The 19,715-nt window shown below is 36.7% G+C and overlaps 1 protein-coding gene across 6 annotated transcripts in view; it reads right to left on the reverse strand.

The window, feature by feature from the left end:
• Positions 1-6,714: 6,714 nt before the first annotated feature.
• MME (membrane metalloendopeptidase) overlaps positions 6,715-19,715 on the reverse strand; it is a 129,536-nt gene continuing 116,535 nt past the window's right edge. For all 6 annotated transcript variants that reach the window (XM_012774378.3, XM_076004497.1, XM_012774372.3 and 3 more), the window contains one exon: positions 6,715-12,399. In XM_012774378.3, the coding sequence (XP_012629832.1) occupies positions 12,300-12,399 (100 nt within the window). In that variant the 3' untranslated portion in view covers positions 6,715-12,299. The remainder of the gene's footprint in view (positions 12,400-19,715) is intronic.

Genomic DNA, 19,715 nt, shown 5'->3' on the forward strand with positions numbered 1-19,715 from the left:
TAGTCTCCAGCCAGTTGGCCATGTATTCAGATAAAACTAAGGAATTCTGTTGCAATAAAGAAGAAGCGGAGAATGGACAATTGAGACACAATTAGCAGTTTTTACCTGATGAGCCATATTGGAATCTTTGGGCCATGCTTCGTTATCAGAAGGGATCAGTTTGGTCATATTCTGTGCTATACTATAGTGTATTTACTTGCAAATGAGAAGCACAGATATCTCCTCAAACAATAGATAATACCTTTATTATTATGTAGCAATGTTATATTTTTCCCATTATTAAGGAACTAAGGCATGGAATACATATTTTCTATGATATTTTTAAAAGTGCCATTCTGTCAGCCTCCACTGTGTCTACCCTAGGGTTTAGAGAGGGCTGGAGGCAGGGGACTAGCCAAAATATTTGACATCAATCAATGAGAATGAGTGTCAGCTGTCAACAGATGGCACGCCCACATAGGTGCCTACTTGCTGGTATCAGCCTATGTAGGGGGTGGGAAATGCTTAATAGGAGTTCTAGAATGAACGGAGGAACTTTATAGGAAATAATTTATCCTAAGGGAAGTGAGAGTTGGGATTCAAAAGTTTGGTTTGGGAAAAGAGAGAGTCTGAGCTCACTGCATTGTCTGTCATTCAGAATGTCAGTATGAGTTTAAATTTGAGTCCTGGGTCAAGGGGTCTGCAACAACAAGGCAAATAAATGTGATAGATAGAGATATATTCCCCTCCCCCCATAAAAATCTCTGTGGAATGTGAGACCATAAGATGTTGATAATGTAGTAGTTGATGCAATGGAAAGATTCTATGCTGGAATCTTTGGCAGTAACAAGAGACAGAGTCCTTGGGTCAGATGACAGTGCCCACAATGTCTGGCACCAGCACGTTCAGAACTATATCACTAGGGACAGGTAGCAGTGGCTGTCCCTTTGGTGGGGATTAGCAGCTGTAGCCTCCTTTGTGGGCCTTGGAGCACAGCTGCTGCATTAGGAATTAGCATTAATAGGAGACATCTTTGAAAAAAACTGGGGCTGGAGAGGAGGGAATTCTTCAGTAGGCAAGTGTCGTAGACTTGGTTTGATATGAAACCTCTGTGTGGGCCCTGTAGGACTCTCAGAGATGCTTTGGAGGAGGTTGAGAGGGAATTTATTCCCACAGGAGGATGGGAGTTAAGACAGAGACTGTTTGATGATATTTACTGTGACACCTTCCCTACCATCGCTCCCTACCTCTTCTGTCTTCTGTTGCTTGTTTTATAAGCAGGAACCTCGCAGCTATTGCTCTTGATCTAGTTCATCTGGTGCTTGAGGCTTACCCAGTAGGGATCCAAGCCCGCTGCCCACCTTTGGCCTGTCATGGATTTGCCAGGATTCCCAGCAGAGGGAAAGGCTCCAGGGTAACACCCTTTCTTTTCAGGAACAGGTAATCCTGAGGCTAAAATAAGATGGGCCTCTCCACTAAAATATCTCCCATTTCATTCAACTCTATTTTTTTCTTTTGTTCTGCCTTGGCCTCTCTTTGAGAGCTATCTGCTGCTTCTGATTCCCGGCTCCATGACAGAATGCGAACCATACTATTAAGCAAGTCTATTGTTCCAGCCTTTTGTCAGCAATTTTCAATTCTAATTATGTTCTACTTATCATTAATCTCCTTAAAATTTTAATCTGGCAAAATATTTTTACCAGAGTAAAGGATATAAAAGTTATTTTATAAAGTGACTCAAAAAATGGTTTTGGGGTTGGCCTAGTTGGGATGTGTTGAAAATATTGTAACAGGTGTATTTCCTGGTAAAGGGATTAAGGACAATGGCATGAACTCAGCTCCCAGGCCCAGACCAAAAAAAAAAAAAAAAAAAGAAAAGAAAAAAAAAGATTTGAGTATGAAAATGTAACAACCCCTTAAATTACAACAGAAACAATAGACATGAACTCTGCTCTCATGGTCTCATTTACTAGGTCTCTAGTTTAACTTTACCACAGCCCTCTTTTGTGCAGAAAATCTGGCTTTAAAATTTCAAATGCACTTCCAAAATTAAAACTTCTTCAATTAGGATTTAGACCCCTATAGTTTGGCTCCAAGCTACCTTGAGAAGTAAGTTTTCCTCTGGTTAATTTGAGACAAGCCAATTGGCTCTGTGAAGAACTGTCCCAGCTTCCGATGTTGATTCAGGTTATACTCTTTTCTTAGAATTCTTGTCTTATTGTTTGCCCTTAGAAAAATATGTCCCCATCTTTAAGACCTACCTCAATGACACATCTTCCTAAAGGCGTTGCAAATATTCACAAGTAGATATAATTTCCTCATTTGAATTCCTTCATCACTTCCATTATGATTAATTTCTATATCATATTGTGATTGTCTTAAGTCAGTTCTGGCTACCACTACAGAATACAGTAGACCTAGGAACAACAGAAGTTTCTTATAGTTCTAGAGGCTGGAGAGTCCAAGATTGGCAGAATTGGTGTCTGGTGTGGGCTTCCTTCCTGACTCGTAGATTGCCTTTTCCTCACTGTGTCCTCACATGGCAGAGGGGTGAGGGATCTCTCTGGGGCCTCTTTTATAAGGACACATATCCCAAGCATGGGGGTTCTACCCTCTTGACCTAATCCCCTTACCAAGGCCCTACCTTCTAATACTATCTCATTTGGGATTAGGTTTCAACATATAAATTTGTGGGGCACACGACCATTCAGTCTGTAGCACTGACTTAGGTTAACCCCCTCAAGTTAGCATTAGTTCACATATTGCCATTGTGTGAAGTAGAAAAAGGCACCCTTCCTCAAGATACTTTACTTTCATTTGTTGGAAAATTGTTATACTGATTCTATTAAAATGAGAAAATTATAACTATCTGTGGGAAAAGTTACAAACATGCAAATCTACTGTATCTCAGACACACAAGAAGTCTAGATTGTGCATGACTTTAGGTGATGACCCTGCTTTCACTTCCTAGATTGTAAATTGCCTTTGGTCAGGACTATAGTGTGTTGGGAAATGTTGAACCCCTGGTTCTCTGGGAAAAATAAACCAACCAATTCTGATTTGTAGTGTTGGCTGATTTCAAGCTACCAATATGATATCACTAAGCTCACAAAGTTCCTGAAAATTTAACAATTGGCTCTCATGATCTGTTGAGAGCTGGCTCCAGCACACCATGGGCTGGGCTTTGTTCATTCATTTGCTGCCTACAGAACTCAGTAAATGTTGAAGCAGCCCTGAGCAATGTAAATAGGGAACTTACAGATGTTGTATATTAAAAAACCAGCAATATTCTTTGTGTTGCTACCAAGGACAGCACATACTTGCCAGTGTGACCATCCCTTCTGCATTGTTTAAGCATTTTGGCAATATATCTTTTTTTATGACATACTCCTTAAAGCTGAAGTGCCGAAGTTCCTGAGAACATAGCAATTCATTATTAGCTTGCCTAAGGTAAAAATAATACCTATAAATAACTTTCAGGAAAATGCATTGTGCCAAGTGCAATAAAATCTCAAGGCTGACTTACGATCAGTATTTCCATAGACCTGGGTTTCTATTTTCTCAAAGCTTTGCCTAAACAATTTATATTTTAGGTACTTTAGTGGATAAAGCCATAAATATTTGCCTGACATATTAGTGCTTATACAAGGAAGGTCCTCTGAGTGGTTAATTAGTTTGCATGCTGAGATGAAAGGTGGTGATAGGCAAGGCTTGTTAATTGCCAAATACCTAACCTCAGTATGAGGAATTGTGTTTATTTTATAAAGGCCAATGTTTTAGTTTTGCATGAGTGAATCAATTATAACTGCTAATTTTAGTTTAGAATAATACCAATTCTCATCTAGTTATCTCAAATTGAAGTTGTATCCTTATACTCACCATTTAATAACAGAGAAGAATAATAAATATGTTCGGATGGAGTTTTTATAGTTGCATATATTTCATCATTAGAGGATAATACATAAGCTTAGAATCATTTTCAAAAGGTTTAAATAATTCCGAAGTGTTATCTACTAAATATTTACTTATACTGTGTATTTCCTATAGCTGCTGCAACAAATGACAATTAACTTAGTGACTTTAAACAACACAAATTTATTATCTTATAGTTCTATAGGTCAGAAATCGGACATGGGTCTCTCTGAGCCAAAACAAAGGTGTCAGCAGGACTGTGTTGCTTTCTGGAGGCTCAAGGAGAGCATCTGTTTCCTTCCTTTTCCAGCTTATGGAGGCTGCCCACATTCCCTGGCTTGTGGCCCACTTCCTCCATCTTCAAACTCGGCAAGAGCAGGTCGAGTCCTTCTCACATCGGACCACTCTGCCCTTCTCTCCTGCCTCCCTCTTCCACCTCTAAGAACCCCTGTGATTACTTTGGGTCCACCTGCATAACCCAGGATACTCTTATGTTCTTAAAGTCAGCTTATTAGCAGGCTAATTCCATCCGAAACTTTTGATTCCCCTTTGCCACGCACCCTAACATATTCATAGGTTTTAGGCATTGGCACATGGGCAGCTTTGGTGACCATTGTTCTGCCTATTACATACCTGAATGGTAAAAATGTGTTTACATTTACAAAAGAGTTACATAGCTTTCCCACAATCTGTGGGCCAATGACATTTTCTGAGCAAAGTGAAGATACTTCCATAATGCTCTAAACTATTTTTTCCCAAATTGTCATTTTGCCGAAAATTTCAATTTTGTTTGGAATATATTCTGGCTTTTGCTTTTTTAACATTTGAAGAAATCCCTTACTATTAAAAGGATTGAACTTTTTGTGCCTTTTCTGTTTCAAGGGTATCTGGTGAGAAAAATAATTCAAAAGGGATCAAGCTAGTGACTTGCCTAAGTAAGCAACATGAAAGACAATATGGTAAAAAGAAAAAACAAAATTCTGGTCTTTTAGCCAAAAGCCCTTATATTTTTAAAGACCCACACAGTTTAATTAGAGCCAGGGAAAAGTCAGTCGTAACAATTGAGTTATTAAATTTCAATGCACTTGAAAATATAACTTGTTGGCAACTGGTACAGTATCCTTCCTAGAGAAGGGCATGTGATTATGATTTTGTAAGAGGAGGAAATTGAGGCTTAGAGAAGCCAAATGCTTACCGTATAGCCATTTGGTTGGTCTTTACTTTGATCTTGAAAGTCCCTGAGTCTATCTGGCTCTTTCTGGATTCAGATTTTTCCATGACACTGTGCTTTTAGTTCCTGTGCACTCTAATATCTTTTGCCATTTTCAATGAGTGTGGTTTGCAAAATTCTATCTGCCTGCCTTCTGGTTTTGAGATGGCATCGATCCTAACTGTGATTTTAATTCTGAGATAATGGAAATGCAGATAAATTAGTTATTTGCTCAATGCAATGAATTAGCAACAGGATTGGAATAAGAGTAGAGTTCTAAATTCCCAGGAATAGAATGAAACATTATCCTTATCACACAAATTCTAGGAAATGCCAAGAAACGCACAAGGCATCTTTCGAAGTGGAATGACGATGAATGAACTTTGAGATGCTCAAATAAAGAAGGAAGGCTTTTCTTGGTATGACACAAGATGTATCAAAAGCCAACTGTGAATAACAAATAGCTGTGTCAACAGACTCGAGTGCCTACTCCCCTTTGCTGTGTTCTTCCAGAGTTAGCCCAGCTATGGAGCAATTGTGGAGTTCTTACTCATTTGTTTTTGTATGCAAGGTATCCTTAAGCCAAAATATTTCCTTACCTCCTTAGTTACTTGTCAAAATCCCATCCATATTGGCAAATGCAACTTAAGATGTAGAAGTGAATGGATACAGTGGGCAAGTGCAGTGTCAAGCAAAAAATATTGCTTTATCTTGTTTTTCTTTTCTAACGTTTATTTTTGTTTTTAACATAGTATCTTTTTTAAAAAATTGTTTTAATTTTTTAATTTTCTTTTTTAATTTCAGCATATTATGGGGGTACAAATATTTAGGTTACATATATTGCCTTTGTCCCACTCGAGTCAGAGCTTCAAGCATGTTCATCCCCCAGATGCTGCCCCTTCCTCCTCCCATCTACCCAACACCTGATGAATGTTATTGCTATATGTGTACTAAAGTATCTTGAACACAGTTTATTTTCATAATTGTTTAAAATACTGTTCTTCAAAAAATAACAAAGGCCTATATAAGTAATAAAGAAATTAGAAAACATATGGTTTTTCATTAATTTTTCTTAAAAGATATATGTTTTGGGAATTATTAGCTAAAACTAATAATTTGATTTTGATAGGCTAAAATGCATTTTATAGTGATATAGAGAGATTTAATAGTAAATTTACATAGATATAGTAAATTTACTCTTCGGACTTCAACATAATTTGGTTTGGTCCCTGGTCTTGTCACTTACTAACTCCATGAATTTGGGCAAATCAGTTAACCTCTCAAACTGAAATTCACCATCTGTAAAATGGGGTTACTAACATTAACTTCACAGGTTATTATGTAGTATTGCTGGTGTTTAGGATGTCTCTTTCTTTTCTTTACTCTTCTAGGAATGTTGCTTTTCTGCTTTTGGGAAACTGCCCTCCTTTGGCTCCACAGGAGATCAAAGATCATGATTTCTACAACCTCCCCCTTTCCCCATGCACTATCCACAGGGGTGGGCATATTTCCAAAATGAGCCAATAGGTTTTTTCCTGGGATTTGCCAAATGTGTACTTCAATTAGGAGTCTGCCTTTCCCCTGGGGAGGAAGTGGAGAATCTTTGAGCATGATTGAGGTTGACCATCATGGCTTTATTTTCAGAAAGCCAGTCTGTGATAATACAGTAGATACACGAAAAGAAGGGCTAGTTACTCATACCCGCCCCAAATTTGGTTGCGTGGATCAACAAAATCTCCAGTTTTGGCTGAACTAACATGAGTTTGATTTTCACATTTGCAATTAAAGTCTCAACAAATATAAGCATATATAAACAATGAGTCACTTGGGATTAGCTGTATCCTTCTGTTTCTTCCTTATTCAACCTCTAAATTTTAGCATCTAACCACCAGGTAAATTGTGGTGCCTACCAGGGAAGCATTTAAGTCTGATCACTACATAATCTATTGGCTTCTGTATCCTCAATCTTGGTTAGGGTTTGGCAAATGCTAGGGTTTTGTCTGGAGGGAATACCAGGTTGGAGAGTGTAGCTGGATCATTCAACCCTTTAGCATTTTTAGAAAAAGAAAAAACCCCAAACTCTCTAGACCATATGCTTTGTTCTCACAAGCCACTTTAAACACAGACAGAGGGAGGTCCACCAACTTTTCTGTGTTAAGCAGTATGAGTCAAAGTCACCTCATAAACTGAGATCTGACCAGTCCTCGGGGCTGGAGGCTCCTGACCAAAATCTGCACCAGGATCTTTGGCTCTAAATTGCCTGAGACAACAAATTGAATAGCTCCTTTAGTTAATTAGCAAGCCTTAAATTCAATTTAATTTCTATTATATTTCTCTTTTTGGGTCAGTATTTTTCCCCCCTCATTCTGCTCCCTTCCATATTCTCTTCCTTTTTTATTACAAATAACATTTTGAAAATGAGTTTTTAAGAGTAAAATTTGCCATTACAGAAAAACTTAAAATGTAGAAAACCACCAAAAAAAAAAAAAAAAAAAAAAAAAAAGGAATCACAATACTAACCACCCAGAGATATTCCTGGTTAATTTTTCACATATATTCTCCCACTTCTTTTTCCATGCAACAATATTTTAACATAGTTGAAATTATAATGCATATTCAACATTGTGTCTTTTTTTGTATTTTCATTTAATAAATCTAAACATTTTCTGCCATTTAGCATTTTTATGCCCATTTCTTTGGTATTATAAAGCTGCAATGAAGATCTTAGCATTATATCTTTAACAGCCATATTTCAGAGAACATAGAGCATTCATAGTATATGTTAAGGATTTACACCTAGGTAAACAATAATCCAGGTACTTGACTTCATTTGTGTCTTCCCAGATACAGACTAAATTTATAGAATGTATTATAACTTGAGCTGATCAGATTGAAGATGATATCAAGTATATTTATAAGAACACAATAAGATGTTAATATGCCTGATAATTGCAGAAATTGTTAGTTTCTGGGTAGAAAGGAAATCCAGGAGTATAAAAATTTATCACAAACACTAGACTTTCCAATCTTTCTACACCTGCCAAGCTGGCCCATTATTATTTCTGGCAAGAGCCAATGCTTACTTTTCTGCCAGGAGGCCCTCCTTTGCACAACTGAGAAGATCTGTTTTGTCAAACAAAATGTAAGCACATTTTGGTAATGAGGTTAAAAATGAAAGTAGTATTTTTCACTGTTTTAGAGAAAATGCAAAATAAAAGGAGTTGACATTAAGAAAACATTGTTAGAGAAAATATTAGAATGCAATAAACATGTGCCATTTTGACACCAGTCAGCTATGACTCCTCCTTCACCTGATCAACCCAGTGGCGATGCTCTTCAGCCTAGACACCTAGGGACAGTGCCTGAAGACACTTCTGACTTCACCTAAGTCATCTGATTATGCTAGTGACTCCCTACAACATTTGGCAACCATTTCACTTAACTTTTGAAAACAAATCCAATCAGAAAATGATGGTGCTCTCTGGTAGGAGGGATGCTGAAACAAGAAAATATTGGTTAAATAGTTTATGTCATTGATTTTTAAAAGATTCAATTTGAAGACAGCAAGAAGTGTAAGATTACAGAGATAAAAGCTCCATTTAGTCTTAACATTTTTCATGATATAAATGAAGGCTGGGCATAGTGGCTCACTCCTGTAATCCCAGCACTTTGGGAGGCAGAGGCAGGAGGATTGCTTGAGGCCATGAGTTTGAGACCATCTGGGTAACATAGTGAGACCCTATCTCTACAAAAAATAAAAACAAATTAGCTGGGTGTGGTGGTGCATGCCCATAGTCCTAGCTACTCAGGAGGCTGAGGTGGGAGAATTGCTTGAGCTCTAGAGTTTGAGGTTTTATGAACTGTGATAGCACCACTGCACTCTGGCCTGAGCAACTAAATGGAGTGGAGGTTTACATGGGGGCTGGGGGTTTGGGACAGAGTCAGTTAGTATAAAAAGTGTTTTTCTTTTGTATTTTTGCCACTGGAAACTAAGAAAAATTTCTGATTATCTTTCTCTGACAGAGTGGTATTTTATTTTCTTTCCAAAGATATCTTCTACTTTGAGAATTCCATCTGTGGCAACAGAAGTGATAAATGCTTTTGAGAAAATTAGCAAGCTTTTGCCCCATCTAAATGCTTAACATTAACAGCAGCACAGATTCAAACTCAATGAAACTTTGGTCCTTGTTCTTTGGACTAAAATGTGTTCTAATTGAATTCAGGCATTTAAATGGGAGTTTGGGGATTATTTTGCTCATTGGTTCTTAACTGGGGGATGGATTAAGAGTAAAGAAGCATTGGACACATACTCCTACTCTTGCTGAGAGCTACTGATAGAATCTAATTCCCTTTTGTTTAGGGGCAGAGGCAGAGGCTCAAAAGAATATAGGCAAATGCCCAAGGTTACCTTGTCAGTCATGGCAGAATAGGACTAGAACAAGGACTCTTCTCTCAGGATAGCATCCTTTCCACCTTGCACCTGGAATTCATGTGGGCATTGTGGTATGGAGGTGGACTCCTTACCAACAGGTATCACCAAGAGCTTCTTCCTACCCTCATTCCTGAGTTACATCAGCTCCCAATCCTCCTAAACTTTCTTTAACCAGAATTCGGCCATGGTGAACTTGGATGTACATGTGGGATCAGAGATATGTCTTATCTGATGTGACAACTCTCAAATGAGAGAGATCAGAAGGCTCCCATATAGCTCAACAAAAGTACCATGTACACTTGACGATGTCTGCATGTGTGAGGGATAGGGATGTACTGCTATTCTAACTTTGATCTATCCCTTTGCCCCAGAAAATCTTGTATTTATATAGAGAAGGCATCTAGGCACTGGACAGTTATTCCTCCATCGGGATGGAAGCCTGATGTTTTAAAGAGCTAACAGCTGGAGTCTGGTGGCTTTTTATAATTTGTACTAGTCACTCTTCACTTCTGGCTCTTCACCTGCTCTGACAGGATTGAAATAAAATAGCTTAGAGATAGTTATTTTATTAGAGCTGGAATCTCCTATCACTCCAACTAGAAATATCACTTAGGTATGCTTTAAGGTTATTTTAAGAAAATATAGATATAAAGGTACCTTGAATTATCCATGGTAACGGTGGTAGTGATAAAGGGGGAAAAGGTAAGGATATCCATAGTTAGTCTGAAAATATATTTTCAATATTTATAAAACTTTCCGTAAGGACTGGAGGAAATAAGTTCATGAAAGGCTCAGGTAAGGATGGCAGTATGTAAGCATATCCATAGCTGCACTATTTGCAATAGCGTCAAACTGGAAACTTCTCAAGTGCCCATCAGCAATAGGATGGATGAATTGTAATATAGTCACACAATAGAATATTATTCTGGAATGAGAATGAAACATCCACAATCAATGCAACAATGTAGATGAATCTCACAAATGTAAGTCTGAGAGAAATAAGCCAGGCACAAAAGAATACAGACTGATTGTTTCTATTTATATAAAAGACAAACACAGGCAAAGCTAGTGTATGATATTAGGAGTCAGGATAGTAGTTGTCCTTGGAAGAATGAAGTGAAAAGGGGGGGGGGCTTCTAGGGCACTAGTAATGTTCTATTTCTTATAGGTGCTGGCTACAGGGCTATGTTCAGTTGGATTAAGTTCATTGAGCTGTACACTTATGCTTTATATAATTTTTTGTATATATGTTATAATACTTCTATAACTTTTAAAAAAGGCAAATGGGCATTTTTAAAGAGGGAGGAAAACTAATGTCCATAATTTGGATAGAAGTTCCCTCACTTTCATCTTTTGTTAGGAAAAATAAGGATTTTGGAAGTATCCCTCTTTTGTAACATATTAATTAGGTAATGAAATGAACTAAACAAGCCAACAGAACAGGAAAAGAGAGGAACATAGAAACCTCAAGAGATAAACTCCTATCAGGGACTAGACAGTGCCCTTCCAGAATTCTACATCACTTAGAATTCTAGAAGCAGGTCCATTGGAGGCCTCCCATTTCTATTCAGAAATGCACTTTCTAAAGCTAGATAGCTGGCACAAAGGTTTACTGAGTAATGGGCTCACAATTTTAATTTATTATGAAAATATTTCCAGCAGATGACAAACCTGAAAAGATAGGAGACACAGAGCTACACAGGTGTGGTTTTTCCCTTTATAAGACACCCTCAAGGACAGACTGAATTTTGAAAGTCTTGCTTATAAACCACAAGTATTACAAATCTCTAGACAACTGTCCTATGGCAATTTTTACCCCAAAATTTGTGCTTAAAGCTTTTCATCAATATGATTTGTAAGTTTAAAAAGTCTCAAATTTTCATCTGTATACCACTTAACAGATCTTGGTTCCTAACTGTTTATCTTGGTCTGAAACTTCAATATTTAATGACTACCTCTAATAGTTACTTAGTCATAAATGTAGTTAATAATTAAATATAAAAATTATTATTTGTACATTACTATAAATCTTTTAAAAAGACCAAGTTTTGATAGAGAACAAGAAATTGCTTAGAAAATTATAGTGGGCCTCAAGAATCTCAATATTAGTGAAGGTGGGGACAACAAAAAACAATTTTAGATCTTCATTTTTGCCCTAAGAGTACTTAAAATAAAATAATCACAGAATGAATAACTGATGCATGGTAAACTGAGTTTAAAACTATATAATCCCCAAGGCCCCAATGTGTATAAGAATCCTTTGGAAGGGTTTTGAAGGAGTATAAATGGTTACAAACAAAAGTAAAAACAAGTACTCAGGCAATATGTTTTAAACTAACTTCACCACTGTGCTTCAGGTGCTCAACCGTATTCTTCAACATCTTCTTTCTAATTTGGATTAGAAATCCCAGTGGATTTCACTAATTTTCACTAATCCCATTGTTAACCTCAAGTGGTTAACATTATTTTCTAGGGACAACATCAAACTGGCAGACCATAAAGGAAACAGAAATGAACAGTAATATTATCTTTAGAATTAAGCATTATTTACACAGTGACAAGTGATTAATAGACCTTAGACCCTCTTTCTCCCTCCACAGCCTTTCTAGAATAATCTAACTTCATTTGTATTATAATGCTCACATCTCTATTAATTACCCCAAGTCAATTCCTGACTCCCAGGGCCCATTTTCTCCCTGCTAGAGAGTTCCCCATTTCTGTGGTGTTGGCAAGTCTAGCCAAGGGCTGCAGTGCTTCTTCCAAAGATCACCAGATCCGGCATTTCTTTTCTGGATTCATGTATGAATTCTTGCGACAGTGAAAGGCTTCTGAAAACTCAGCGGAGTTTTGCAAAGTCCCAATAATCCTTTGAAACAAACAAACAAAAAGTCACCATTAGCATTTGATACTCATATCCAAACCACATTGGAGCTGTGTAGAATTTCTCTATGAAGGCCAAGTGAGTGAATTTGGAAATTAAAGTTTAAAAGAAGAAAGAAAGACTGGTTAGTGAGTCAGTGCCTTCTCGTCAACAGAATTTTTCAGTGGAGAGGTAACAAAATACAGGAGTTAAGAGCACAGATTTTGGAGACAGGTCACATGGTCTGAATTCTGCTTATGAGCCTTTGGTGTGTCTCAGTTTCTGCACAATAGAACCTTCATCTTAAGGTTGTCATGGAGTTAATAATTCATAAATATTCCATGTGTGTTTGTAAAATAAATGACTAATTCATATTTGGAGTGGCAGCTATTTGGAGTTGTAAGAAGAGTTTGGTCCAAGAATAAAATCATGATTTCTCACTACATCTTGGAAAAGCTCACACAATAACCTAAAATGTAACGAACTTTTAACAGATATTTGTTGATGTGATTTAGTAGGGAAGATAGGGAATTCTTTTCTTTTTTTGCCAAAAGGAGTCCTTAAATATCAGAAACTGGATTCAGCCTGAATAACTGGAAAGAGCTGGTAAAATGCCAATTTCTTCTTATCTCTGACCCCAATGGGCAAAAACAACATAGTCCAACTCACTATCGGCACCGAACAGCATTTGAGGGGAGAAACAGGTCAGCACAATGATGCAGAGGTGATGTTTTCACACCAACCCTGAACCCTGAACCAGCTCCTTCCTTTCCCTTCCTGCTGAGATTGGCGGTCACCTTCACCTTGGGGTAGGTGGAAGGGCCTGGAGGTACGTGGACTGCAGCAGTGGGAAGACTAGGAGCAAGTGACAGGAGAGTCCACTCTGATTTACAGGACTCTCCCCATGTGGTACATATCCTACCATGTATACTTCCCACCACTTCTCTCCACCCCATTCTCCACATGGCAGATAGAGTGACCTTTAAAAATGTAAATCTGGATCCACAATTTTCTTACTTAAAATCTTGCAGGGACTTGAAGAAAATTCATACTCTTCTTTATAATCTCCAGTGTCCTGATGGCTCCAGCCTTCCTTCCCAGCCTCCTCATGGTATATTTCTCTTCCAATTCCTCACTAGGCTCAAGCTATGCTGACCTGTTCTCTGTCCCTCAATCCAGCCAAATCCTTTCCCTCTTTGGGGCCTGCTGTTACCTGCTACCACTCCCTGGAAAGTTATCTGCCAGTTGCTATGTGGCTAACTTCCCAGCCTTCGAGCTATTGCTTAAAAACCACTTCCTGGTAGCCTTCTTTGAATACTGTCTAAACTTGTTCCTCCCACTTGTACTATGGCACCAAGGCACTTATCACAATTTACAATGATTTGTTTTCCTTCTTTACTTCCTGACACACCCACTGGACTATAATCTTGATGAAGGCGAAATATAGTCTGCACTTAGTACCCACGGGTTCCACATTTCAAGCAACCATGGATGAAAATGTGTGTGCATGTGTGTGTGTGTGAAATTGTGTCTGTACTGAACACATATACACTTTTTTCCTGTCATTATCTCCTAAACAATATGGTATAACAACTATTTACATAACATTTACATTGTACGAGGTATTATATTAGAGGTGATTTAAAGTATAGGAGGCAGGATGTGCGTGGGTTATATTCAAATACTATACCAATTTATATCATGGACTTGAGAATCCATGTATTTTGGTATCTGTGGGGGGTCCTGGAACCAATCCCCCATGGATACCCGGGAAAGACTGTGCTGTGTGTATATGTCTCGCTCTCTGCTGTACCCTCAAAGCCCAGAACAGTGCCGTGCATCTCAGAACTCAGTACATGCTGAATGAATGGACCCATGGGCTGGTCATGGGGATTACCTGTAGAGGAGTAATAGGGCATGATGAATAAAAACACTGTTTAGTGCTTTTTTTTTTTTTTTTTTTTTTTTTTTGCTACTATTGACCAACTAGAAGAGAAAGAAAGCGCATTATTTACCTCTCCTCGTTCTTGGAAAGAGAGATCCATATGGACCTTCTGTTAGTTTGACTTTCTCATGTCACCCATCAACATATCACCTAACCCTGCTAATTCCCCACCATAAGCAACCCCCATCCTTCAGGGAGGATGTAACATTTTTTTGGTTGGTTGTTTTTTAGAACTCTTCAAGGAGTCTTAAAGGTAAAAATAATCTTCCTAGTGTGGAAGTGTTGACGTCAGGCGGAGACAGAGCTAGGGAATTCGTTAGAGATCTGTCAGTCCACTTGAGTGGGAGATGGCTGGCTTCCCCACGAATGGAGTGGGGTCTGAGCCTGGTATTTAGCTGTTGGTGAACCTGCACGTGAAGAGTGGAGGCTCTGGCAGTCCTTGCCCAAGACCCTTAGGAAATGGAGCCACCTGACTTCAGTTGGGACACTCGGACTGTAAGGATCTCAGCAGTGACCATAGCAGGCTGGACATGAAGCTATTTCCTCCTTTCTAGGCTTCTGTGATGCCTTTGGATTTCTGTACAACTGTAGATAGTAGTACACTGAAAAACTACTCCAATTAAATTGCTTATGTTTTAGCTTAGGCTAGGATCTTAGAGCTTGGCTTAATTTGATTGAAAAAGAAGATGTTTATGTCTTACTTCTAAAATGTTCAAGAACAAATTCTTGGCCATGTGAAAGCATAAAAAGTCTATAGTCTACAACCCAGAAGAGGGCTCTCACTAGAGCCAAACCTGACCATGCTGGCACCCTGATCTTGCACTTGCAGCCTCCAGACTGTGAAAAATAGATTTCTATTGTTTATAAGCCAAAAAAAAAAAAAAAAGAGGAGAACAATTTCATTTCTATAATGTAGTCAAAAGTGACTGTATAGGTAGGAATCAAAAGATCTTAGAAACTAAGAATTTGCATTGGTTTTTAGGTTTTAAGTCTTTTCAGATTTTAGGCTCCTTGACTCTATGTTAGCCAGGAGCTTTGATTCATTTAATCCAATCCTCTTCCCAATTCAGGAATAGGTACTGGCTAAGGGGCAGACATCACAGTGGCCTGGACACTCCCCATACTGGGAGTGAGTTCCCTGGTTGGCAAGGTAAGCATTTGCGAGTCACTGACCAGAGAGCTGCATTTTTTTTGTTTTTATTTTATTACAAATTTCCCAAAGGATTGTGTCTTACATTTTGTCATATGAGAACAAGTACTTCAGTAAAAATGTCCAAACCCATGACTTAATTCTACATTTCTCTTAAAAACTTTAAAAAAATTAAAACCAAAACAAACAAACAAAAAACACCCCGAGGGAAGAAAAGTCTTTGAAAAACACTACTGGGAGTCAGCAGTGTGGAAACATTCAACCTAGTGTGCACTCAGCCCTTCATGTCCATTCCATCTTCTCTCTTTCCTTCCAAAGACTTCACTTAGATCATGATCCTGAGCAATTAAGTCAACAACACAGGAGGGCTTCCCTTACTTTCCTAGGACTCTAAGTAATGTTTAGTGCTTATAACATCAAATCTCTGACTGGATGATATGAGTAATCTATTTTTGAAAAGTGGATACATTATTAATAAAATGAATCCCTTCTCTAAGCGTGAGATCATATTTCCTTAGTATTACATAGAATATATAAATGATTTTATGCTATATGAAAACTATGTATTAATAACTTCTTGTTTTATATTTCTAATAAGATAATAAAGACTTATTGATTATTTTGTAAGATGATTTGGTTGAAATTTTTACTTCATTATATAAAATAATTTATTATACTGCTGCTATATATTCCCTTGGAAAATAATCACTTGTATTAAAACATCTAAGAGTTAAACATTGTGTGATCAAGAATGGACTTTATATCCTATAACATATCTGACTACTCCTACCTGTAATCAATGGAATTTTTGAGTTACCGAATAACCTTTTTATAATTAATGGTTTCTATGACAATCTTTTGTTATTTCTTTTAAATCAATAACTTGATTACAAGGTTAACTGGCTTCATTCATGAATATGCTATCTGATCTTTATCATTAAATAATTTTTATGATTTTTTCAAAGCAAAGTCACATTGATGAGTATATCTTCCACTATACATTCATAAAGAAATAAATGCCTGAATAGATTCCTAGGTATGGGCTAAAAGTTAATAGGTGCTAACAAAAGTTTTACAAAGTTCACCCAAATCCATACTGATACTAATAAAATATCATGAACAAATGCTAATATTTAAGGTAAATGGGGGAGACATCAGTATATCAAAGCGAGTTTAACCTAAGCATGCTAAATTATAGAATGAGAAGGAACAAAATAGCCATATTTGTTGAAAAGGTCTACTAAATACACTAGAAATAATATTCTTTCAAAAATATTAGAAATTAAGCTGTGAAAAACATTTCTTGCCTTGCTAGTGATATTAGGTCTATAAAATGCCCTTTTTATCCTTGACTGGACAATAATATTGAATAATTTAAGCATCTAAGTCATTTTTTATTTGGACTTGCTTTGTAAATTATCAGACCCTCATATATTGTTATTATGTAGAAATATTATATCTAAATAATTTTAAAAACACATTTATAAATTATATAGTATTATTATAACAACCATTTTCTGAAGTGTCTATAGATAGCTAACTAAAATCTAGATTTCCAAAAAATACTCAATATTTAAATTATAGATTTAATTTCTAGATGAATAAAGGGAAATGTATTTTTGAAAGGTTTAAAAAGTTTATTTAAGAGTATACAGGCTTTCACTATGAAGAAGAAAATTATAGTTAGAGCTCACAAATATAGTATTATAGATTCAGCTTTATATCAGGTATATTTTACCTTTTGTTTTTAACAATGTGGCTTTTTAAGCACAAGGTTACAAATATCCCTATATCTTAAAAAGATTTTTACATAAACCACCAAGCATAAATTTTCAGTAGCAACTCAATGTCTATTAGTTTTGAAAGTTCTTTAAAAAATTTGTTTTACTTTATACAGCCAGGAAACAGCCTGTTTCCAAAACTAAATGTAACCTCAACCTTTTGCCAAGGAAATCTCTTTACCTCCAGAGAAAATAATTATTTCCTTGACAAAAGGTTGGCACTCCATTTACCCTTGAAAAAAAATAAGAAAAATAAAAACAACACATACAACTTCTCTTATTATGAATGAAAAATAGTCATTTAAGGGGGGCATCTTTGGAGCCAGAACAACAAAAAAAATTAAAGATACAAGTAATTTTACACATTTGTAATAAAATATTGTTTTCAGTTTGAAATTAGGTGTATAAAACAGTTACCTACCTATCACTTATCAGTTACTGACATTCTAAACTATGCAGAACATAAGAAATAAGCAACAAAAGCCCTTGACTGTCAGCTGATAGGGCAATTTTGCAATGTCCATAAACCTTTTTCATAGGCATTCTTATTCTATTCATATAGTTTTAGTATTAATTTTCAAACATATGTAGGAAGCGTCTCATGTACATTAACATGAATCCTTCAGCAACTCTCATGATAATTTAAGCCTCATTTTACATATCAAGAAACAGGTACAGAGTTTAAGTAACAGCTAGTAAATGGTGGAACCATGGTTGGAACTCAAGTGTTTCTTCTTTCAAAGCCTATGTTTGCTTTTACCATGTAAGCTTAACACTGTGTTTTCTGAGCTAATTAGAATGGAGGAATGGGTGGCTACAGGCAGGCAATACGGTAAAAAGAAAGAGAACGAGGGAATAAACAGACATACAGAGAAATTCCAGTAAAAAGCCAAAATGAAAAGTCAAAAAGTATCAGCATTGGTGTAGGAGTAAATAGTTCCAGATACTATAGCTTTTGAGGATTTCACTAAATAAATAAAGAGCAAAACCACAGCTAGTGATCATAACAATAGTCTGTTTCATCAGAAAAAAGAGGTTAGATCTTGTCCAAGATACTTTGTTAAGGCAAGAAGGTAGAAAATGTATTTTGAATAGACAGATTTTAATCCAGTGTTTAGGAGAAAATGTTACTATTCAAAAGAGACAAACTTTTCCCTGTCAAAAAATTAATTTGCAACCTTTCATTCTCCGAGGATGACCGATACACAAGGTATTATAAAGATACTACTTAAATTTACTGAGGATTTTATGGATATATGTTTTAGTTCATGGGGAAATACAGGACAAAGCTTTGACAAATTAGATTATATGGTGGTTTGTGTAAGCTTTGGCTATTTTCAGAATTAGATTCTTTATACCTTAACTTCTGAAAACTTTAGTAAGGAAAAAGACAACTTTTAAAAATTAAAACTAAAAGTTTCTTGGATAAGCCATAATAGGAATTGCTCCAGTGACTTTGTTGCTCATTACCTAAAAAGCTGCTAATTTAAATATCTTAGCACGACTAAATTTAGCTTGGATTACACAGAATAAACAGTTAAGCAAATGAATTTTGAAAGAACTGTTTAGGCAAATACTAGATAGTTACGATGATAATGACAATGATGATACTAGAACAAGCTGAATAAATTCTTTAATTTTTAAATGTGTTACTTTATTGCTTCATAATTGAAAGTGTTTTTCCCCATAAACAAATGTGTTTTTTTCCCAGGAATGAATGATCTTGGCAGTATGTTCATATCCATTTTAGGTAGGGCTTTTGAAATTTATTTCATTAGTTCTCGTTTGTTCTCAAATTCCATTTTTCAACCACCCTGCTAAATTTTTACTTTTTTCCCCTCCAGACTTTCTTGCCTGAGAAGTGTAGTCGTTGATTTGCAACTGAGTGATTAAGTGTTATAGTCCATGGGAAAGGGGTAGCATTAGAAATTCTGTCCTAAAACACATAGGGATCTAGCATTTAACATTTCAAATGTTGGTTAGAATAATTCTCTTTCAGTCCATTGTTCTCTTAGATATTCTGATTTGGGAAGGACTTTGGGTATCTTCTAACTTAGTCTTCCACTCTGTAGGGCATTTTCTCCAGCACCCTGGATGGGTTGTTCTCTGACCTCTGTATCAGTATATTCTCTCCTCAAGTTTTGGGGACAGTGCTATTCCATGGTGGAGAACCTCTAATTAGTAGAAGTTTTTCTTTATGTTGAATGTAAATTTTTCTTTAAAATTGAGAACTCATTGGCCTAGGCCTAAACCATTCACAGCCTCTTAGGAACATCTTTATGCTAGCCATAAATAGAGGCATTATTCTGAGGCCATATGTTTGTTGAAATCTACCAGGTGCTGAGCCTTGGACACATAGTTCTAAGAAAAAGAGCAACCAAGGCTATGTTTGTGTGAACATATACTGTATCCTGTTGATCTTATGACTCTCAAATAAAAGGGGATG

This window comes from Microcebus murinus, chromosome 1 (assembly GCF_040939455.1).
Source record: "Microcebus murinus isolate Inina chromosome 1, M.murinus_Inina_mat1.0, whole genome shotgun sequence".
NCBI classification, from domain to species: domain Eukaryota; kingdom Metazoa; phylum Chordata; class Mammalia; order Primates; family Cheirogaleidae; genus Microcebus; species Microcebus murinus.